This window comes from Pleurodeles waltl, chromosome 6 (assembly GCF_031143425.1).
Source record: "Pleurodeles waltl isolate 20211129_DDA chromosome 6, aPleWal1.hap1.20221129, whole genome shotgun sequence".
Lineage (NCBI taxonomy): Eukaryota > Metazoa > Chordata > Amphibia > Caudata > Salamandridae > Pleurodeles > Pleurodeles waltl.
Window position 1 is genome coordinate 104,194,476 of NC_090445.1, and position 24,862 is coordinate 104,219,337.

Consider the following 24,862-nt stretch of genomic DNA (forward strand, 5'->3'; position numbering starts at 1 on the left):
TTTGAACCAATGCACTCTTGCCAAATTCAATTTTTAACATGGAAAGTTGCCTTCCTTGTAGCTACTACGTCATTACGAAGTTAGTGAAATACAGGCATTCACAGTTGAGGAACCTTTTTTCCAAGTACACAAACATAAAGTTGTACTTGAAACAAATTCATAATTTCTACCAACAGTAGTATCTCCTTTTCACATCAACCAAACAGTGGAATTGCCCATCTTCTTTCCACAGCTAGACTCAGTTGCAGAAAGAGCTCTTCATACTCTAGTTCTCAAAAGAGCTCTTATGTACTATATAGATAGAACTAAAGATTTTAGGAAAACAAAACAACTTTTTGTTGCTTTTCAACAAACCCATAAAGGCAATCCTATATCTAAACAAGGCTTAGCAAGATGGATTGTTAAATGCATACAAACATGCTACATCAAAGCAAAAAGACAACTTTTGACCACTCCTAGAGCACATTCTACAAGGAAGAAAGGTGCATGAATGGCATTTTTAGGAAACATACCAATGGCTGATATATGTAAAGCTGCCACATGGTCTTCTCCTCATACCTTTACAAAACACTATTGTGTTGATGTTTTTTCACAGTAACAGGCCACTGTAGGTCAAGCTGTCTTAAGGACACTATTTCAGACAACTTTAACTCCTACAGGCTAGCCACCGCTATTTTTTGGGAGGACTAATTGCTTTGTAGTCTATGCATAGCATGTGTATCTGCAGCTGCACATGCCATTGAACGGAAAATGTCACTTAACCAGTGTACATCTGTTCGTGGAATGTAGTGCTGCAGATTCTCATGCACCCTCCCTCCTCACCGGAAGCCTGTAGTCATTTAAGTTTAACTTTTGTACATATGTAGATACATCTCTGGACATCTCTTTATATTCTTATACTCTATCACTCCTTCCTTCACCCTTTGCGGGAAAACAATTTAACAATGGAGTCGATGCCCATGCGCACTGTAACCGAGAGGAGGAGTCACTCGATCCTGTGACTCCGAAAATACTTCTTTGAAGAAAAACAACTTGTAACACTCTGAGCCCAACACTAGATATCAGAAGAGATATGCATAGCATGTGAATCTGCAGCACTACATGCCACGAACAGATGTACATAAGTGACATTTTCCATATATATTTATTTATATATAATGCATAGCATAAAACATTTATTACACTTGGAAATGAGTGTAAAAGAAAAACAAGTAGAGACATGAAGTATTCATTGTTTCATTATGGGAAAGTTGTTGAGATTCTGCATGGATTCATGTTCTAATTTCACTGTCCCTTGAACAATTAATTACTTTGAGGTGACAACTTTACTTCGAGGACCCAAAATTGGGAGAGTCACCCTCACCACATCACCAATCCTTACAATAACCTCGTATGCAGCTGTCCCTTTGTCAAAGTACACTTTTCTTTTCATCTGCCCTTTATGGTCCTTGTCAAGAGAATTGCATTACATTTTCATACCACTCTACATCTTTACCATCTGTAACTCTTCTTACTGAAAAAAACTGAAAATCTTAGACAGAAATTTGGTAACTTTAGCTATCTAAACTCCATGAACTATGACAACCTCATGCCATCAAGACAAACTAATAAGTTGAAGCTTCCCCTACAGAGGTCCAACAGTGTCTAAAACAACCTGTGTGCATGCATCCCATGTAGCTAACTGAAAACTGTAAGGAGCAGTCTCACTATTCCTTTCTAATCACTCGACCTGCACTCCATGCACACTTTCCTTTTCCTTTCTATTTGCACATTAATACCTAGCCACCAATAATGCCTCATAATCTCGGGGTTTGCTCACCTCAGGGTCTATGACCTCAAACACCCAGGAGGTACAAGTCTAGAGCCTGTAAGCACACATTCATTCCGCAAAAGAAGTTCCTTCAGTATCTCATTAGGACATATTAATCTGCATTTCTCAAACAACACCACATCATTATTAATTTTTCCGTCCACTCACTCTCTGTAATAAAACCATAAGTTATGCTGCATACTGTTACTGCATCGCCCCACCATTTAGCTTTTTCCTTATCTACAGCAGCAATACCACCAACTAATCTAGAAGGGCACTGAGCCATTTTGTTAACAATTCCAGGCAAATATTTAACAGAGTGAAAATTCTGCCTCTACCTGTCTTCAAATCATGGTAGAAATTGAATTCAGATCTTTCTTTTTAAAACTGTCTTTAATTAATTAGTTTGTGGTCTGAGCGGGCTCCACAGAAACTACTTGAATTTCTTGACTCCCTAAAGCCTCTTCTGTGAGATAGTGTATTTCTGCTCTTCTTAGACCACTCAAAGCAAAAGTAATAGTTACCTTTCTTCTTCCTTGTAACTTTAACACTGCTCCAAGTCCTTTATCACTTTCATTAGTAACTATAAAACAATGTTGTCCTGCTATAAAACTGCAATTTGTGAGCATTGACAAGACTTTCTTTAATGTCAGTAAATTCCCATTACCAATCATCATCATTTTAAAAAAGCAAATCCCTTCTTAAGTAGTATTTGATTGGAAGAGGTGCTGCAGGGCAAACCTAGGGACAGAACAGGCACACAATTCAGCCATTCCTAGAAAAGATTGTACTTCTGTTTTTTCTCAGGATTTCGCACATCAAACACTGTCCCAGCTACACTATTCTTAGGTTGGACCCCAGAGGTTGAAATGACATGTCCCAAATAAGTTAGTTCTGCACAACTAGATCTGCACTTATTGATCGAATGTGTCATACCTTTATTCCTTAAAATCTTCCTCACTATTTCCAGGTGCTTTTCCAGTGAATCAACATCATCTTGAAAGAATCTGACATCAGACAGAAGATCATCCAACAAATTTGTCATACGTTTTTGAAATGCTAAAGTTGCGGAGCATAACCCAAACAGCATCCAGTTGAAGCAATAAATAACAAAAGGTGTAATAAATGAAGTCAAAACATTTGAATCATTACATAATCTGACCTAGCTGTATGCTGATGTAAGGTATAAGGACATTAAATATTTTGCATTATCTGGCCATGCAAACTGTCTCATTGAGGTTTGGCCGAATACATCTATCCTCCACTACTCTTCTGTTCAATTCTCTGAGGTCTGCCAAAAGCCTTATTCCACCATTCAGTTTGTGTGAAACAACCATAGGTGCAATCCACTCAGCAACTACAACTGGTGAAATAATGTTCTCCTCACATTGCAATCTAATAATGTTCTCCTCACCCTTTCTTCTCACATAAGCAATCTATGTCAGATCTAACGGTATATTTGAGACTGAGTGGAATACTTCTAACTTTACACAGCACTGGCACAGCAAGTACCTAGTATATGACAAAATATGATGTGCATAGCCCTGGACACATGCAACTTTATCAGAAAAGACCTCAGTAATTCTTTGTCCAAAGATTCTTTAAAAATATCAACAGTATTGACTCAGGCTTGCTGGCAGATATTAGATCTATCAAGATTCCCACAGACTCTGATGAGGCCAGCTCAACATTGTGTTCCCTGCTACAAGAACGTACACTTTCTAGTCAGTTCTGTGTCCACAGAATGTTATTTCAGCTTGCCCCATAAGTATGTGGTCTAACTTCAGGTTCCAAGAGTTCCACTTTCCCTTTGAATAGAAGCGTGTATTCTCTACCAGATATGCAAGTTACATTACCTTACCAGAAGGCTGTTCACACTTAATCATTGATACTCTGTTTATCTCATTTGAGACTTGTAAAATAACTTGCACTGTCTGAAGTAATCTCAAAAACTGTTTCATTCTCCCTCACACTTCAGCATTATTTGGTAAAGTGAGCTCTGTTCCACAGAATTTGCATAAGCACTTTAAGGCAGACAGGTCTTTATTATCGGAACCACTGCCCTATAAAGTTTGGAAAATCTTTGGGTTTAGTCACTTTTTATACTGTTTGTCAATTTCTTGCACATACAAAGATTGTTTGTCTTTTCTTTACCCCTCCCCAAAGGCCATACAATGCTCAATGTGTTTAGCACAGGTGAGCACTTCATTCAGTTTGGTGTCATCCGTGAGCCACAACTCTTCTCTAATGTTATTGTTTCTATACCTTAACTTTAACAGGGTTATAATTCTGTCTCCCATGCTGTTTCCAAAATTGCATCTTAAAACTATCTTACGTAATTTACTGATATATTCCTCTCATCTTCTTTTGAACTCTCATGCCAAAATGATGACGCTCAAGTACAGTAGATACTTTAGGAAGATAATGTTTTTCTTATTTCTTTAAGGTGGTTTTATATTTTAGTAAGGCTGCCTGTGACACAGATGTCCACCTCATCCGTTAAGTCCGGGAGATTTTTTTTTTTTTTTAAACCCTGATGGTCCGCATCTATATGATGAAGCAAGAGAGAAGTCTTCTTTTCTGCTGTTAGGTTTGGATAATAAATGTTTACATAATTCCTAAAACTTTTTTCTTGTTTTTCCCATCTAAGATTTGGCCTCGGAAGGGAAATTAACAAAAAGGAGGTGGAAAAATATTTTACATTTTGAAACAATGTGAAAAATGAAGAAATCAAGAATGCAGGCAGCTGGTGATGGTTGAAATGTAACCACCTAAAGAACCAATAACAAGAAAAGCACCTGTATACAAAAGTAATAGCTGAGTAGCTACTCACTGGTATTCAAACTTGAAATAGAAAATCCCCTGAAAAGAAAAATCTAAATATCTAGGACAGTACTGATACAAAGTTTAGCAGTAAATCTATTCTCCAAGCAAAATAATACTTGTACTGACTGAAGAACACAATAAAGGGGAATGCAATTTACAACACTAATGGAAAATGTTAAAAAAGCAAATAGCAGGTTTTAATACATTATGACACATTGGAGTTATGTACTGTAAAGCACACTATTACCCGTGAGTGTATCCTCGCGCTGCAGTTTTCTGGGGCTCTCCCCAGATCATCAATAGGAATTATTTGAAGAGCCATATCTCCAGTTTCTGGCAAATTCAAGAAGAGAGGAGGTCGTGCCACACTTTTGGAGCGATGTAAGAGAAGGCTCAACGTCCGTTTCTACTTCTGTGAATGTAGTATTGACTGGACACCTGTACTAGTAGGAGTCTGGTCAATACTGAGAACAGAAACACCAGAGAGCATACAGTGCGAAAGAGGACTTGACTTCCAGTAATGTGACGGTGAGGGAAGCCAGTCATGAATGAACCTCAGCATATTAGACAAGCATCAGCAAATAACAGTACATTGTGTGACTGTTGTGCTTCACAGAACAATCTTTATGAAAATGAGTGCCAAAGGTGCTCCAGCAGCTTCTCTGGTGGGAAGCCACAACATTTTCCGGTAACTGAATGTAGAATCATACTTAGTGACACACTCGCTCAGTTTTGAATCTGTTTTGAGGAGAATAAGCTAGAAAGTAATTGAAAGCTCTGTGGCTCATCAGAAATGTATTAAGAGCAGGTTTAACACACAAAAAGGAATAAAGTAGACAGTATTTAAATAAAGTGTTGAAGCTTCTTAAGTATCATCACTTTGGCACATCCAGTCATTGCCAGAAATTTGGTGAAATCATATGAAGAAAGATAATCCTCTTTATCCCACGTCCTTGTTTTATGCAGGGAAAAAGAAGCTCCAGCCATTTCACAGCATATCCTCAAGCTTCAGCTGTTCAAAATAGAACTCCCTCCAAGAGTTTGCTTGTAAACATTCTAGGCTGGAGCTTTGAGACAAGTTCCAAAAATAAATACTAGCGTGAGACTCCAGATACCAATGTCCTACAAAGTGACTTTTTAGTGGAGACCCTTCCCAAGGCAGATTGTTCTGTCCAGATCCTGGCCTTGCTTGAGGGCATGCTCAGGTGAGCCCCAGACAATTTAAGACTTTTCTTAAACTTTGCTCCCGGGAGTACCCATCAGCACCACTGGCAATCACATTGGTGGTGCAACTATCCAATGGTGTATTGTTAATTTGCTTGGCGTCTTGTCAAGGTACTACAGATTTCATTGGCAGGCAATGGAAACACTGGTACATCACTTTACCAAGGTCTACAGAACGGGAAGGGTAAAGCAAGTAATCGCAGAAAAAACTATTTCCAATGCTGCTCTCTCAAAGCTACAGATACTGCCTTCTGCAGCATAAATACTAGCATCTTTCTCCACCACTATGCATGGCTTTACATCTCTTGCTTCTAAACAGGGGCTCAGTAACACCTTCTTAACGTCCCATTTAACAGGAAACATCTCTTTGCACCTTAAAGAGTATGCAATGTTGTAAATGTTGAAGAAGCACATAGATTGCGAAGTCTATGGGTGCCCTGCAGTCTGCTATTCTGAGGGGCTTCTTTCATAGGCAGCAACCAAGGGATGGGAACATACCCTTTGGCTAGGCTCAACCTACCAGCACCAATAGCAGGGTTTTCACAAGCAGAGAAACCTTAGGAGATGGTTACAGAGGTAGAGATAGCAAGGACAGAGGTGACGGTGGTAAAGGAGCCTCTTCTTCCAAGCCTTGACTGTCCATGACTCACCACTTTCGTTTCTAACCTCCTTCACAATCATACAACATCAGGCAGGTGGGGGAGACATGAGAATTTCCTGAGCTCAGATAAGTGGGTGTTGGAAGTAGTTGAGCAATGTATGGAAGGGCCTCTTTTTCACATGGTCACCCCCACATTTTGCCTGGTAACTGATGCTGTTTCGACTGAAAGTGCACTGGGTTCCTGCTGTCCAGGTCCCCAGTACCAGATTTTTTTCCCTAAAACTGAGCAGTTATTTCCCAGTTGGCAGTACCTTTGGCACCCCTTTAAGTCCTTAGTATATGGTACCCCAGGTACCTAGGGCATTGGTACCAAAGAAGGTCTTCAAGGCCTGCAGCATGTATTATGCCACCCTCTGGGACCCCTCACCAAGCACATACAGATTGCCATTGCAGGCTGCATGTCTTGGTACAGCTAAAAGTGAAAACACAACATGGCACACAGCCTGGGTTCCATGTCCCCTAACACTGATTGCAATATATGTAAGTCACCCCTACAGCAGGCCTTACATCCCTAAGGCAAGGTGCATTATATTACATGTGAGAACCTATCTGCAAGAGGAGATATGCCCCTGCTATGTCTTTGTTCACTCTTAGACAAAGTGAGTAAATAAAGAAGCAATTTTAAGTACATGTGCTAGACACTGGTCAGTACCATTTCCCCAGCTAAATGATGACTTCACTGAAAATAGGGATGTTTGGTATCAAACATCTCCTATTAATAAACCTTCACTGGTGCCAGTGATGGATTTCTTAATACATGCACCCAGAGGGCACTTTAGAGGTGCCCCTTGAAAAACCTTCCATTTACCTGTGTGCTGACTGACTAGTTCTAACGAGCATGCACCCACCAGACAGGTTTCTAACCACAAAGAGCGAGAGCCTCGCTGTTGGGCAAACAGGAACAAAGCCTTCTCTGGCAGGGGTGTTAGTATACCCCTTCAAACAGGAAGATCTGCAAACCTGCATTCCAAGCCCTGGGGGCTTCAAAGAAGATCTGCCTCCCCTTAAAGGACCGGATGCTGACAACTCCCCCCAGACCCATTTGGCACCTAGATAGGTGGGAAAATTAGTAGTCAGAGAGGCAAGTCCACCTCTCAGGACAGTCCCATCACTAAGGTGAGCTGCCTGATGTGCGCACAACTTTTGAAAGTCTGTCATCTTGGTGATGGCAGAACTAAGATCTCTGGGACAGGATTATGCCCACTTCCCATATGAAGTGGTCATATAGGGACATAGTGACCACAAGGGTGAGAAGCCCACTGGCTACTGTCCTACACTCCCCTAAACGTCCCTAAATTTTGTATTTAGGGGTGCTCCAGACACCAGGAAATCAGATTCCAGCTGACCAAAGAAGGACTCTCAAAAGCCGCAAAACCAAAGACTGAGCAAGAAGCAACTGAGTTGGCAACAGCCCTGCCAGCCTTTCTGTTGTTCCTGCCAAATTGTTTCAAAGTTGTCTTGTCCTACAAGCTGTTGTGCCTCCCAAAGCCTAGGAGGACTACCTGCCTTCAACAAAGACCCATAAATTCCTGTGGAGCAGCTGACATGCTTCTCTGCATCCTGGAGACACCCCAAGAGGACCCTGGACCAACAAAACCGACACCACAAAGTACCACTGCATTCCTGCCACCTAGCCTGAGCTGAAGTGGGCCTACATTGCCAGTGTTTTCCCCCAGCCCTCCAGGGGCAAAGTCCACCTTGGACTTTCCCACAGTGGACTCACTGACGCTGCCTGCAGCCGCCTTCGACCACGAGTGCTCCTGGTAACGAAAATCCAATGCCTCAAGACACCTCTGCACCCATTGCCCCGGCCCATTGAAAAGAGGACCTACGGTGTCCCCGAGCATCGTCAGAGTTGAGCCCACTTGCTGGTTCAGCCAGACTGGCCTCCCCGTTCAAACCTGTGACCTCTTTTTAACCTGCCTAATCTCCATTGACTAACATTGTGCACCAAACGCTGTATTGCACATCTGCACCCTGCCACCGAAGTGCCACCCAGTGTGACCTGCTGGTGTGGCCTTTGACCTTGCCCCACACTTACTATAAGTCCAGTAGATTGGGCCAGTAGGTCGCTGTGAAGTGCCTGAATGCAGTACATGTTCTTCCCAACACCCTTCCCTCCACCCCCCAATTGGATATCATTGACCGCCCGAGGTGACTTGTTGATTGTAGGAAGTTGGCTCTGTATGTGCTATTTCAAAGTAAGGAATAGCATGCACAGAGTCCAAGGGTTCCCCTTAGAGGTAAAATAGTGGTAAAAAGAGATAATACTAATGCTCTATTTTGTGGTAGTGTGGTCGAGCAGTAGGCTTATCCAAGGAGTAGTGTTAAGCATTTGTTGTACATACACATAGACAATAAATGAGGTACACACACTCAGAGACAAATCCAGCCAATAGGTTTTTATATAGAAAAATATCTTTTCTTAGTTTATTTTAAGAACCACAGGTTCAAATTCTACATGTAATATCTCATTCGAAGGGTATTGCAGGTAAGTACTTTAGGAACTTCAAATCATCAAAATTGCATGTATACTTTTCAAGTTATTCACAAATAGCTGTTTTAAAAGTGGACACTTAGTGCAATTTTCACAGTTCCTAGGGGAGGTAAGTATTTGTTAGTTTTACCAGGTAAGTAAGACACTTACAGGGTTCAGTTCTTGGTCCAAGGTAGCCCACCGTTGGGGGTTCAGAGCAACCCCAAAGTCACCACACCAGCAGCTCAGGGCCGGTCAGGTGCAGAGTTCAAAGTGGTGCCCAAAACACATAGGCTAGAATGGAGAGAAGGGGGTGCCCCGGTTCCGGTCTGCTTGCAGGTAAGTACCCGCGTCTTCGGAGGGCAGACCAGGGGGGTTTTGTAGGGCACCGGGGGGGACACAAGCCCACACAGAAATTTCACCCTCAGCGGCGCGGGGGCGGCCGGGTGCAGTGTAGAAACAAGCGTCGGGTTCGCAATGTTAGTCTATGAGAGATCTCGGGATCTCCTCAGCGCTGCAGGCAGGCAAGGGGGGGATTCCTCGGGGAAACCTCCACTTGGGCAAGGGAGAGGGACTCCTGGGGGTCACTTCTCCAGTGAAAGTCCGGTCCTTCAGGTCCTGGGGGCTGCGGGTGCAGGGTCTCTCCCAGGCGTCGGGACTTTAGGTTCAAAGAGTCGCGGTCAGGGGAAGCCTCGGGATTCCCTCTGCAGGCGGCGCTGTGGGGGCTCAGGGGGGACAGGTTTTTGTACTCACAGTCTTAGAGTAGTCCTGGGGTCCCTCCTGAGGTGTTGGATCGCCACCAGCCGAGTCGGGGTCGCCGGGTGCAGTGTTGCAAGTCTCACGCTTCTTGCGGGGAGCTTGCCGGGTTCTTTAAAGCTGCTGGAAACAAAGTTGCAGCTTTTCTTGGAGCAGGTCTGCTGTCCTCGGGAGTTTCTTGTCTTTTCGAAGCAGGGGCAGTCCTCAGAGGATGTCGAGGTCGCTGGTCCCTTTGGAAGGCGTCGCTGGAGCAGGATCTTTGGAAGGCAGGAGACAGGCCGGTGAGTTTCTGGAGCCAAGGCAGTTGTCGTCTTCTGGTCTTCCTCTGCAGGGGTTTTTCAGCTAGGCAGTCCTTCTTCTTGTAGTTGCAGGAATCTAATTTTCTAGGGTTCAGGGTAGCCCTTAAATACTAAATTTAAGGGCGTGTTTAGGTCTGGGGGGTTAGTAGCCAATGGCTACTAGCCCTGAGGGTGGGTACACCCTCTTTGTGCCTCCTCCCAAGGGGAGGGGGTCACAGTCCTAACCCTATTGGGGGAATCCTCCATCTGCAAGATGGAGGATTTCTAAAAGTTGGAGTCACTTCAGCTCAGGACACCTTAGGGGCTGTCCTGACTGGCCAGTGACTCCTCCTTGTTGCTTTCTTTGTTCCCTCCAGCCTTGCCGCCAAAAGTGGGGGCCGTGGCCGGAGGGGGCGGGCAACTCCACTAAGCTGCAGTGCCCTGCAGGGCTGTGACAAAGGGGTGAGCCTTTGAGGCTCACCGCCAGGTGTTACAGCTCCTGCCTGGGGGAGGTGTTCGCATCTCCACCCAGTGCAGGCTTTGTTACTGGCCTCAGAGTGACAAAGGCACTCTCCCCATGGGGCCAGCAACATGTCTCTGGTGTGGCAGGCTGCTGGAACTAGTCAGCCTACACAGACAGTCGGTTAAGTTTCAGGGGGCACCTCTAAGGTGCCCTCTGGGGTGTGTTTTGCAATAAAATGTACACTGGCATCAGTGTGCATTTATTGTGCTGAGAAGTTTGATACCAAACTTCCCAGTTTTCAGTGTAGCCATTATGGTGCTGTGGAGTTCGTGTAAAACAGACTCCCAGACCATATACTCTTATGGCTACCCTGCACTTACAATGTCTAAGGTTTTGTTTAGACACTGTAGGGGCACAGTGCTCATGCACTGGTACCCTCACCTATGGTATAGTGCACCCTGCCTTAGGGCTGTAAGGCCTGCTAGAGGGGTGTCTTACCTATACTGCATAGGCAGTGAGAGGCTGGCATGGCACCCTGAGGGGAGTGCCATGTCGACTTACTCATTTTGTTCTCACTAGCACACACAGGCTTGTAAGCAGTGTGTCTGTGCTGAGTGAGGGGTCTCTAGGGTGGCATAAGACATGCTGCAGCCCTTAGAGACCTTCCTTGGCATCAGGGCCCTTGGTACTAGAAGTACCAGTTACAAGGGACTTATCTGAATGCCAGGGTGTGCCAATTGTGGATACAATGGTACATTTTAGGTGAAGGAACACTGGTGCTGGGGCCTGGTTAGCAGGGTCCCAGCACTCTTCTCAGTCAAGTCAGCATCAGTATCAGGCAAAAAGTGGGGGGTAACTGCAACAGGGAGCCATTTCTTTACACAAGCCCCCCCCAGCCCACAGGCCAGGAGACTCAGCCCAAGCTGGGAGAGTCTTCCTAGTCTGTCAGGCGAGGAAGAGTAGGAGAAATAGGCTGGTTAGTTGCAGGGCCTACTCTGCCTTACATCCTTCTGTTCAGGTCATTCCCTTTGGGGAACTGACCTACTTCCACAGTGATAGGACCTAGTCTGAATTGCCTCTTGTCTGCCTCTTCAATGTCTCCACCCATTCTTTCTATTTTGGTCTTAGAGGTATCCACCTCTGCTAACCTTATCTTGGCCAGGGTTACCCCTAGCTTACCCAGAGAGGTTACCCGGAGCTGGAGTAACCCCACCATGACTAATAGGGTCAGGGGGCCTAACTTGCTATTTGGCATGGGGTCAGACCACCATGCTAAGGATAGTGCAGCCATAAAGGCTAACACCCAGCAGAGGCCACTGACAGCTGTCAGTGCCCAGAACCCCACCTTTAGCTCTTCACCTAAAAGGGAAGGGGCTAAGTTACAGGCCTCTTTGGGTTCAGGTTGCCTGTCTGCTGTATTAGAGTGGGGGGTTACCACATCTTGTAGTAAACACCCTTCTTCCACTCTTTCTTCTGTTAGCTGAGGAGCCACCCACTCAGGTTTAACAGTTGCCTGACTAGCCAGGACTTCTTGTGGGTCAGGTTGGACTTTATCAGGGCCATTTTTGGAGTTCTCCCCTACTGGAGCAGAATCTCCTTGGCTTGCTGTAACCTTGGCTAAAGGTTGTCCACCCTTCCTACTCTGTTTTCTTTTCTTCTTCTTCTGGGGCCTGCTTGCATTTACTGCAGAGGCAGGACTTCCAGAATCCTTGGGAGAGGACTGGCACTGGACCAGTTCCCCTCTTGGGCTCTGACTAACCTCTGGGTAGTCATTTCCAAGGAGACAATCAAGGGGGAGGTCTGTACTGACTACTACCCTTCTCCAGCTAAGAGTGCCACCCACTTCTATGGGCACTAAAGCCACAGGCCTCTTAGTGACCCTGTCTAGGCTAACTCTTACCCTGGCAGTCTCACCTGGGATGTACTGGTTTGAGAGCACCAGCCTGTCATGCACAATAGTGTGACTGGCACAAGTGTCTCTCAGGGCAGTGGTTGGGATTCCATTCACCAGTAGGTGGTGGAAGTGTCTACTTCCCTCTGGAATCTCCAACTCACCTGTTGGGCCCTGTTTCCAGTTGAAGGCTATGAAGACCTCCTCATCTGAGGAGTCATCTCCCATGGCTACACTGGTTACCCCTGGAATTTTGTTCTGGGGTTTGTTTTTGGGACAAGAAGTGTCCTTGGTGTGGTGCCCAGACTGTTTACAGTTGTGGCACCATGCCTTAGTGGCATCCCAGTTCTTACCCTGGTACCCACCTTTGTTTTGGGTTGTGTCTTGGGGCCCACCCACCTGTTCTGGTTTTTGGGGGCCTACAGAGGACTCTTTTTCTTTGTTTCTAGTGTTACCCACTTTCTCCTGGGGAGTTTTTGTAACCCCTTTCTTTTGGTCACCCCCAGTGGAAGTTTTGGTTACCCTAGTCTTGACCCAGTGGTCTGCCTTCTTTCCCAATTCTTGGGGAGAAATTGGACCTAGGTCTACCAGATACTGATGCAACTTTTCATTGAAGCAGTTACTTAAAATGTGTTCTTTCATAAACAAATTATAAAGCCCAACATAGTCACACACTTCATTTCCAGTTAACCAACCATCTAGTGTTTTTACTGAGTAGTCTACAAAGTCAACCCAGGTCTGGCTCGAGGTTTTTTGAGCCCCCCTGAATCTAATTCTATACTCCTCAGTGGAGAATCCAAAGCCCTCAATCAGGGTACCCTTCATGAGGTCATAAGATTCTGCATCTTTTCCAGAGAGTGTGAGGAGTCTATCCCTACACTTTCCAGTGAACATTTCCCAAAGGAGAGCACCCCAGTGAGATCTGTTTACTTTTCTGGTTACACAAGCCCTCTCAAAAGCTGTGAACCATTTGGTGATGTCATCACCATCTTCATATTTTGTTACAATCCCTTTGGGGATTTTTAGGATGTCAGGAGAATCTCTGACCCTATTTAAGTTGCTGCCACCATCGATGGGACCTAGGCCCATCTCTTTTCTTTCCCTTTCTATGGCTAGGAGCTGCTTTTCCAAAGCCAATCTTTTGACCATCCTGGCTAACAGGGGGTCATCTTCACTGAGAGCATCCTCAGTGATTTCAGAAATGTGGGACCCTCCTGTGAGGGACTCACCATTTCTGACTAACACAGTTGGAGACAGGACTTGAGGGGTCCTGTTCTCCCTATTTAGGACTGGAGGAGGGACATTGGCCTCCAAGTCACTAATTTCTTCCTCTGTGATGTCATCATCAGAGGGGTTGGCTTTTTCAAACTCTGCCAACAGCTCCTGGAGCTGAATTTTGGTAGGTCTGGAGCCAATGGTTATTTTTTTGATATTACAGAGAGACCTTAGCTCCCTCATCTTAAGATGGAGGTAAGGTGTGGTGTCGAGTTCCACCACATTCATCTCTGTATCAGACATTATTTTGCTAAAAGTTGGAAGACTTTTTAAAGAATCTAACACAGTTTCTAGAATCTAATTTCAAACTTTTAACAAACTTTTAAACTCTAAAAGAAAATGCTAAACAGGGACTTAACACACAAGGCCCTAGCAGGACTTTTAAGAATTTAGAAAAATTTCAAATTGCAAAAATGAATTTCTAATGACAATTTTGGAATTTGTCGTGTGATCAGGTATTGGCTGAGTAGTCCAGCAAATGCAAAGTCTTGTACCCCACCGCTGATCCACCAATGTAGGAAGTTGGCTCTGTATGTGCTATTTCAAAGTAAGGAATAGCATGCACAGAGTCCAAGGGTTCCCCTTAGAGGTAAAATAGTGGTAAAAAGAGATAATACTAATGCTCTATTTTGTGGTAGTGTGGTCGAGCAGTAGGCTTATCCAAGGAGTAGTGTTAAGCATTTGTTGTACATACACATAGACAATAAATGAGGTACACACACTCAGAGACAAATCCAGCCAATAGGTTTTTATATAGAAAAATATCTTTTCTTAGTTTATTTTAAGAACCACAGGTTCAAATTCTACATGTAATATCTCATTCGAAGGGTATTGCAGGTAAGTACTTTAGGAACTTCAAATCATCAAAATTGCATGTATACTTTTCAAGTTATTCACAAATAGCTGTTTTAAAAGTGGACACAGTGCAATTTTCACAGTTCCTAGGGGAGGTAAGTATTTGTTAGTTTTACCAGGTAAGTAAGACACTTACAGGGTTCAGTTCTTGGTCCAAGGTAGCCCACCGTTGGGGGTTCAGAGCAACCCCAAAGTCACCACACCAGCAGCTCAGGGCCGGTCAGGTGCAGAGTTCAAAGTGGTGCCCAAAACACATAGGCTAGAATGGAGAGAAGGGGGTGCCCCGGTTCCGGTCTGCTTGCAGGTAAGTACCCGCGTCTTCGGAGGGCAGACCAGGGGGGTTTTGTAGGGCACCGGGGGGGACACAAGCCCACACAGAAATTTCACCCTCAGCGGCGCGGGGGCGGCCGGGTGCAGTGTAGAAACAAGCGTCGGGTTCGCAATGTTAGTCTATGAGAGATCTCGGGATCTCCTCAGCGCTGCAGGCAGGCAAGGGGGGGATTCCTCGGGGAAACCTCCACTTGGGCAAGGGAGAGGGACTCCTGGGGGTCACTTCTCCAGTGAAAGTCCGGTCCTTCAGGTCCTGGGGGCTGCGGGTGCAGGGTCTCTCCCAGGCGTCGGGACTTTAGGTTCAAAGAGTCGCGGTCAGGGGAAGCCTCGGGATTCCCTCTGCAGGCGGCGCTGTAGGGGCTCAGGGGGGACAGGTTTTTGTACTCACAGTCTTAGAGTAGTCCTGGGGTCCCTCCTGAGGTGTTGGATCGCCACCAGCCGAGTCGGGGTCGCCGGGTGCAGTGTTGCAAGTCTCACGCTTCTTGCGGGGAGCTTGCAGGGTTCTTTAAAGCTGCTGGAAACAAAGTTGCAGCTTTTCTTGGAGCAGGTCCGCTGTCCTCTGGAGTTTCTTGTCTTTTCGAAGCAGGGGCAGTCCTCAGAGGATGTCGAGGTCGCTGGTCCCTTTGGAAGGCGTCGCTGGAGCAGGATCTTTGGAAGGCAGGAGACAGGCCGGTGAGTTTCTGGAGCCAAGGCAGTTGTCGTCTTCTGGTCTTCCTCTGCAGGGGTTTTTCAGCTAGGCAGTCCTTCTTCTTGTAGTTGCAGGAATCTAATTTTCTAGGGTTCAGGGTAGCCCTTAAATACTAAATTTAAGGGCGTGTTTAGGTCTGGGGGGTTAGTAGCCAATGGCTACTAGCCCTGAGGGTGGGTACACCCTCTTTGTGCCTCCTCCCAAGGGGAGGGGGTCACAGTCCTAACCCTATTGGGGGAATCCTCCATCTGCAAGATGGAGGATTTCTAAAAGTTGGAGTCACTTCAGCTCAGGACACCTTAGGGGCTGTCCTGACTGGCCAGTGACTCCTCCTTGTTGCTTTCTTTGTTCCCTCCAGCCTTGCCGCCAAAAGTGGGGGCCGTGGCCGGAGGGGGCGGGCAACTCCACTAAGCTGCAGTGCCCTGCTGGGCTGTGACAAAGGGGTGAGCCTTTGAGGCTCACCGCCAGGTGTTACAGCTCCTGCCTGGGGGAGGTGTTCGCATCTCCACCCAGTGCAGGCTTTGTTACTGGCCTCAGAGTGACAAAGGCACTCTCCCCATGGGGCCAGCAACATGTCTCTGGTGTGGCAGGCTGCTGGAACTAGTCAGCCTACACAGACAGTCGGTTAAGTTTCAGGGGGCACCTCTAAGGTGCCCTCTGGGGTGTGTTTTGCAATAAAATGTACACTGGCATCAGTGTGCATTTATTGTGCTGAGAAGTTTGATACCAAACTTCCCAGTTTTCAGTGTAGCCATTATGGTGCTGTGGAGTTCGTGTAAAACAGACTCCCAGACCATATACTCTTATGGCTACCCTGCACTTACAATGTCTAAGGTTTTGTTTAGACACTGTAGGGGCACAGTGCTCATGCACTGGTACCCTCACCTATGGTATAGTGCACCCTGCCTTAGGGCTGTAAGGCCTGCTAGAGGGGTGTCTTACCTATACTGCGTAGGCAGTGAGAGGCTGGCATGGCACCCTGAGGGGAGTGCCATGTCGACTTACTCATTTTGTTCTCACTAGCACACACAGGCTTGTAAGCAGTGTGTCTGTGCTGAGTGAGGGGCCTCTAGGGTGGCATAAGACATGCTGCAGCCCTTAGAGACCTTCCTTGGCATCAGGGCCCTTGGTACTAGAAGTACCAGTTACAAGGGACTTATCTGAATGCCAGGGTGTGCCAATTGTGGATACAATGGTACATTTTAGGTGAAGGAACACTGGTGCTGGGGCCTGGTTAGCAGGGTCCCAGCACTCTTCTCAGTCAAGTCAGCATCAGTATCAGGCAAAAAGTGGGGGGTAACTGCAACAGGGAGCCATTTCTTTACATTGATGCTGCCTTGGACCTCACTCCATACTTACCTTAAGTCCAGGAGATTGGTCCTGTAAGTCACTGTACTGTACCTGTTTGCAGTATTTGTTTTTCCTCCATGGGATAACATTGCTGCCTCTGAAAACTGCACCAATTGGCGACTTTTAAAACCTGAAAGTATTTCTCTTACAAAACATACCTAATCATATTGGTTCTGGTGCCTATATATATATATATATATATATATATATATATATATATATATATATATATATATATATATATATATATATATATATATATATATATATATATATATAATAAAATAAAATAAAATGTTATTTTTATAAATTGGTGTGGATCTCCTTATTAAGTTGTGTGCATTAATTATTGATTGTGTGTATTTGCAGATGTCTAACACTCCTCTCTCATAAGCCTAAGGCTGCTCGACCACACTACCCCCTAACAGAGCACCTTGGGATTTCTAGAGCAAGCCCTTGACCACCAGTAAGGGGACCTCTGGACTCTTTGCACAGTATACCTCATTTTGTTATACCATATAAGAAGTCAGCTTCCTACAAGCAGGGCTCCTGCTTAGAAACCCATGCCACCCGCCCAACAAGTTCTGTACCCTAAGCAAATGCACAAGTTGTCAAGGAAGGGGGTAATAAAAGACAGATAAGGCAAAATATGTAATAGGAGATCTTTCATTTTTGAAGACCTAGACCTGAATGCTATAAGGAGAGCAGGGGGTTTTGCTCATGATTCTTTGGAATGCTGCAGACTCTGTTTCTCCTAAAGAACTGCTGCCTACCTGACATGAACAGACTGCTTGCTAGGTAGGTTGTGTTGGCTGGTTACGTTGTATAGGATGAAGGCTGGGTCGTTGAAGTTTTCAGCATCTTCTGAGTGCCTATGTAGTGTGAACAGAGTGGCGGAGATTCTGTCAGTGCACTAACTTCTGTGAAAAATTCTGGTAGCTTTCAGTGGGAGTAGTATGGTTTTTGGGCTGGCATTTTTGGACATTCTGGCCTTCACAGACTAGACCACTTTTCATTACAATAGTTCAGTTATCAAACACATCTCCCTTGAATTTATACCAGAAGAGAAGTAATTTCCAGTTAACAAAACAAATATATAAATTGTCATTTCATGAACTGCTGTTCAAAAGGCAACCTCAACTGCTTACCTTAAACTTACTGTTCTCATCAGAATCTCAATGCAACTTCAGCAGTTTTTACATTACCTTAAATTTAAGCTATAGAACACTTTACTTACAAGTGCATCTAACTCGTTAGTTCTGCATTCCTCTGTCTCTACTACAGCACAGTGATTAAGCTTAAAGTTCAAACTGTTGCTGTTAAAAACTGAATGAAAATTAATTGCCTTGAAACTCTGGGTATGGCTCATTCCAGTTTGAAGTCCTCCCTTTCCTTTTTCCTTTCTTTGTCTACAGATGGACTACACTAAAATCTTTGCTTTTCTAAATTTCAGGTGCATGTCCATTCCAGTAACCATGAGGGCTATTCGCAGGAAAGCAGAGACCATCCAGGCAGACACCCCTGCACTCTCTCTCATCGCTGAGACTGTGGAAGATATGGTGAAGAAGAACCTTCCGCCCACCAACAGCCCAGGATATGGTATGACAACTGGCAGCAACCCTATGAGTGGCACCACAACACCTACCAATACTTTCCCTAGTGGGCCAATCACCACTCTGTTCTCAATCGGCTTAAAGGAGAGACATGAAGAGGACTTCAACAAAGTCAACCAAAACCCCATTCTGACCAGCTTGCTGCAGATCACGGGAAACCCTGGTGCAACGGTTGGCTCCAGTCCCACACCGCCGCACCAGACCCCACCACCCATCTCTTCGCCAGCAAGCAACACCAAGAATCACCCAATGCTAATGACTCTCCTAAAAGACAATCCTACTCAGGACTTCACCACGTTGTATGGTAACAGTCCACTTGAGAGGCAGAACTCTTCCTCTGGCTCTCCTAGATTGGATGTGGGCTCAGGAGGCAGCAAGCCAAAAAAGAAAAGGATGCGCACAGGTGAAAAACCAAAGCATCAGACCGAAGATGACTTCCAGAGGGAGCTGTTCTCCATGGATGTTGATTCTCAGAATCCTATATTCGATGTGAATATGACGGGGGACACATTGGATACCCCTCACATTACACCAGCACCAAGCCAATGCAGTACCCCACCTACTGCATACCAGCAGCCCTTGTCTCATCCACAGCACAGGATAGTTCGCTTGCCCAGCTCCGACAGCATCGGGGCAGATGTCAATGACATACTTTCTGACATAGCGGAGGAGGCTTCTAAACTTCCTGGTGCTGGTGACGACTGCCAACAGATTGGCACACCCATCCGAGATTCTTCCAGCTCTGGGCATTCCCACCAAAGTGCTCTGTTTGATTCAGATGTCTTTCAAACAAACAACAGTGAAAGCTTATACACTGACCCAGCTGACCTCCTTGCTGATGCCAATATCAGTCCAAACAGTGACTCCTCCAATCAGTTTTTTCCAGATGGTGTAGATTTCAATCCTGAGTTGTTGAACAGCCAGAGTCAAAGTGCCTTTGGTGATGAGCTCTATGATGACAGCAGCCAAAGTGGAGACAATGATGACTTTAAGGGCTTGTCTGCACAAGCCCTCAGTGCTTTAGGAGTGCCAATTTTAGGTACTGATGGGGATAGTAAGTTTAAAGGAAGTAGTCAAGGGGACACAGTTGACTTCAGTATTATTGCCCCTGGTTGTAAGGATGTGTTAGATCTTGGAAGCCAGAGTCCTTTACTGAGTGGTGACCTGACAAAGGAGAAGCCTCCGAAACCTCGCTTAAAAGATGGCACTGGTAATGGTGGCCTACTGGTCGTGGGTCTTGATGGGAAAGCAGGAAAGCGCAGCAGAACCCCATCCAGCGATAGTAAAAGTAAGGACAAGGCACCTAAACGAAAAAAGGCAGAGGGGGAAGTGAAATCCCCCTCTCACAGCTCATCTAGCCGACCCTTTACTCCACCTGCTAGTACTGGGGGCTCCAAATCACCAGTTACCACTGGCAGATCACAGACCCCGCCAGGAATAGCCACACCTCCGATTCCAAAAATCACTATTCAGATCCCAAAGGGCACTGTAACTGTGGGCAAACCTTCTTCACACAGTCAATACAGTAGCGCTGGTTCGGCATCTTCCTCCAGCAACAAGAGCCATCACAGCCATTCCTCCTCTTCCTCCTCCTCTTCCAACCCTGGCAAAATAAAAAGCAACAAATCCGAAGGGTCTTCTGGCTCTAAGATGAGCAGCAGCAGCCTTTATTCCAGCCAGAGCAGTGGTGGATCTGGACAGTCTAAAAGCTCAACCCAGTCTACTGGCAAGCCAAGTTCCTCTCCAGTCACCAAGCATGGCCTGAGCAGCACCGGCAGCACAAAGCTAAAACCTCAGGGAAAACCATCATCTGCACTCATGAACTCCTCAATGAGCAAACCAAACATATCTCCTTCCCATGCTCGACCTTCGGGGGGCTCTGACAAGATGTCTTCTCCAATGAAGCCTATCCCAGGGACACCGCCTTCCTCCAAAGCAAAGTCACCTATTAATTCCAGCTCTAGCAGCTCTCATGCTTCTGGCACTGGATCGAACTCCAATATGAAGTCCTCTTCTGGAATAGGGTCATCTGGCTCATCTCAGAAACCTGCTTCTTCAAATTTGTCATCATCATCATCATCCACTTCCTTTTCGTCTACCTCCTCCAGCGTGTCCTCATCTTCTCAGAACCAACATGGAGGCTCAAAGGGAAAGTCCCCCAGCCGAAACAAAAAACCGTCACTGACTGCAGTCATTGACAAGCTCAAACATGGGGTAGGAACAGGTGGGCCTGGATCTGATGAACCCATGGACAGTCAAGGGGGAGGAGGTTCTACCACCTCTGGCCACACTGTGTCCTCCAAGCACAGTGCATCCGGCAGTGACTTCCAAGGTAAGCGTGAGAAAAGTGATAAAGACAAGTCTAAAGTCTCAGGCTCCATTGGATCTTCAGATTCTTCAAAGAAGATGTCAGATTCTAAGAGTGCAGGAAGTACTGGGGTAGCAAAGATAATCATCAGCAAACATGATGGAGGCTCTCCAAGCATCAAAGCCAAAGTCACCTTGCAGAAGCCTGGCGAAGGCGGAGGGGACGGCCTGAGACCTCAGATATCCTCCAAGAGCTATGGGTCTCCTCTTATTAGTGGCTCCACCCCCAAGCATGAGCGTTGCTCTCCTAGTCACAGCAAGTCACCAGCATACACACCCCAAAATGTGGACAGTGAAAGTGAGTCTGGTTCCTCCATTGCTGAGAAGTCTTATCAGAACAGTCCAAGTTCTGATGATGGCGCACGGCCTCCACCAGAGTACAGTTCTGAGAAACACAAAAAGCACAAAAAGGAGAAGAAGAAGATGAAGGACAAGGATCGCGACAAGGATCGTGACAAGAAGAAGTCACATAGTATGAAACCAGAGAACTGGTCCAAGTCCCCGATCTCAAGTGATCAACCTCTCTCTATCAGCAGCAGTGTCATGCTTACGAGTGAGAGGGCATCAAGGCCGAGCCCTGGCTTCCTGATTGGGGATGATGATGACCTCATGGATGTGGCACTCATTGGCAACTCAACAATGTGAACCACGTGGTTGGGGAAAGCATCAGTCTGTCCTGCTTTTGATTCACTGAACTTGAGCACAACTATGACTTGCCTGATGATGCAGAGCTTATGTTTTTTTAATGGTGCAACTTTTAACATCCTAAAAAAAATGGGGCTGACCCAAGAACAAACAGGTAGCTATAAGATTGTGCTGTGCCTATCTCCTTTGTCTATAAGACACATGTGTGGACTGCATATTGTGCCGTGGTGCTTGGCTGACGGGTTCAGATATATCACAAACCATATGACATTTGGTAGGATATTTTGTAAACAGTGATCAGTGGTTCCAAATCACAGATCAGGAAATACCTGTTGGAGTTTCATCTTTTTGTATTGCTACCTTGGAAGAAGTTATCATCATCACAATACCAGCGGTTGCCCAGCTTTCAGATTATTTTATTACTTTCATTTAGCTATTTATGTACATTTTTGTCTTAATTCTATTTAGATATTTTTTTTAAAACGTTGTTAAGGTAGTGTAATTGGCTGCCATTTTAATTGTATGCTGTGCCCAGTCTGTATCTGCTTGTTACCCAACACTGTCCAGTTCCTTTAAAAACCTGCTTATTTCAATAATGTTTTCCAACAATCTATTGCTTTAAGAGATTTTGAATGTAGCAGAGAGGTGAGCTGACTTGAAAATTAATGAATAGTATCGCTACAAGCCAGTAGTGTTTAAAAGTGCAGTGTCAAGAAGCGGGTGTATTGGTGAGCAGTAGAACGTAGCATACTTTCTGTTCATGGTAAAGGGCAGATCATTTTCAATTTCAGGTAATTGGATATTATGCTTTCGGGTGACTATTTTATGTGGCAAGTTTAATTGATTTCCTAATTAGTGGGATGTTCTAAAAAGTGCCTTAGCATAAGACAAGCACTTAAAATAGGATCCATAACTAACCACTGGGTTTCTCAGTGATATGTGGGCTCATGTTACCCAGAAGCACTTTGAGTTCTGCTGCAATGAGCTTTTTCGGCACCATATGTCAGTGTAAGAGGAGCTTACACCTAGGTGTAGTTGGTCATTATCTGATCATCCTTAAAAGTCTGGTACATAACTTTCCAAAGTCGTAAAAGACCACACCAGTTTTTCTGTAAAGGGAATATTTTCCTTTAGCTGAAGGCATAGTCCCTCCTGTTACTTTAATGGCTGATTTATACTTCTAGCCAAAAAGAAAAGGCGTGTGTTGATTATGGTTTTTTTGTGCCTACTGGAGGAGGTATTGGAAACCACTTGGCTCCTGATGGGAAAAAATTATCAAAAATGGCACCTGATGTGTACGAAGGTTTTAATTTTACAAACTGGATGCATTAGGTACTGGGACAAAATGGCATTATCACTGCCACACAGAAGACCAGACTTATTCCAAGCATCATTTGGATATTAGTTACAAATGGATTAGTACTCCAAAAAAATCCCAACTCATTTATCAGATCAAACATAACAGTTAACAGAATATGGCCAAGAAGCTGTTTACCACAATTAAAGATCCATCCAACGTCAAAATGTCTAGTGGCAAGATACAGACTGATGACCACAATACTAATTCCAGAATCTCCACTTAACCAAATTGTGTGAATCTAGATCTATGATTGTTTCCTTTGTCCCTGATAATTGAGGGAGTCTACAAGAATTTAGTCTGAAAAATGTCCTAAACAAGACGACTGTTCCCTGAAGAAATATGTACAATGCTATAGAATTTTGTCAAATGAAAAATATCATAAAAATAAGCAGGTTATCTTTCACTCCATTTCCTGGAGCAGTGACTACACAATGTTAATTTATGTATTTCTCTTTCAGGGGATCCTCATCAATAGTCATAAGCATTGAATAGTCCTGCCTATGCACAGGGACCTCATAGTACTTCTTAAATGATATCTATTACCTATTGGCAGTCACCAGTAGATAGTTATAGTTAAGACCATGTTTCCTTAAAAAAAGCGTTTTTGACTTACCTTTATCTTTAGCATCGTTTGATGATTCTTCACCAAATTTCCCCCCCAAACTGGCCTGATCATTCTTATTGCACACAGGAAGTTAAGAGGTGATCTGTTAAGCGGGGACCAAGAAAAGGGTGCTCAAACATTTTTGTGTTTCGAATGTTAATTCCCATAGGACGTGTCAAGACATCTACAGCCCAAACCACTGGACGGAATTGCACCAAATTTGGCAGAAAGCCAATATTTGGTTTAAATCTGATCAGTAGTTTAGAAGATATTTAAGGGCAATTAAATTTGTATATTTCTGGCCGTGATTAATCGCAAATCCGTGTGCGAAAAGAAGCGCTGCAATTGGCTGACTGCAACCTGACTAGAAAGATGCGACCGCCATTTTATTTCATGGGACGCGGTCCCCAGGGGTGAAAATTGAAATTGAAAGTGGCATAAGGGGTCAGGGTGAAGGAAATATAATTTTGCATCACAGCACACAGTATTCACGAAAATGTGCATTGATTTCTGTGATTCATTTGCAAACTTTGCGATTATAGAGAAATTTGAAAGAAAAACTACAGACTCATCTATACACTAATTCATTCACTCATACATGCACTCAGAGGCTCATGCACCAATATAGTATGGTAATATAGTATGGTAACACAATTTACTTTCTGTTAAAAATACAATAGAAATTCACAAAAAAAAAAAAAAAGGTTATGGGGACGTTATAATTAGATTCTGAATTTACTCGTACTAAACCATAGAAATTCAGCAGTTATAGTTAGTTCTTTCAAGTAACTATAACTTGCACCTTCGCCATGCACAGCTAATTACTCCACCTATTATGTAATTGATGAGCTCTTGTATGGCATCTTTGAAATCACTGCAACATTTGCAATAACATTATTGATAAGAAAACTGTGCATGACAAGCGAGTTATAGTTACCTTAGGGAGCCAGTTATAGTTACTTGAAAGAACTCTAACTATAACTGCTGAATTTCTACGGTATTTCACAAGTAAATTCAGAACCTAACTATATCGTCACTGTAACCTTTGTCTTTTTCAGTGAAAATATATATATTAACATTATACTTAGTACTTAACATGTGTCAATGTCAACTAACAGAAATGTTGTGATAAGGCCTCAGTTGACATCCCCAGAGGTCCAAATCGTATCAGGGCACTTGGTGGCATCTAGACCTCGATCACCTTCTAGGTCACAGTTACATGTCAGTATCTCTCCCAGATGGTTGGAAAGTTTAAGAAAAAGACTAATACCTGCAACATCGGACTCTGAGTATTCTCAAGAATACTGTCCTTCTAGACCTCGTACACCCTCTCCCAAGAGAACATCTTCTCCAAGGTTCTCTCCTAGTACCCCATCTGTGCCTTCTACGG

The 24,862-nt window shown here is 44.6% G+C and overlaps 1 protein-coding gene across 2 annotated transcripts in view; it reads left to right on the forward strand.

Annotated features, from left to right (window-relative positions):
• MED1 (mediator complex subunit 1) overlaps nucleotides 1-23,256 on the forward strand; it is a 489,425-nt gene extending 466,169 nt beyond the window's left edge. For both annotated transcript variants that reach the window (XM_069237453.1, XM_069237452.1), the window contains exon 18: nucleotides 18,337-23,256. In XM_069237453.1, coding sequence (XP_069093554.1) covers nucleotides 18,337-21,508 — 3,172 coding nt within the window. In that variant the 3' untranslated portion in view covers nucleotides 21,509-23,256. The remainder of the gene's footprint in view (nucleotides 1-18,336) is intronic.
• Nucleotides 23,257-24,862: the final 1,606 nt, after the last annotated feature.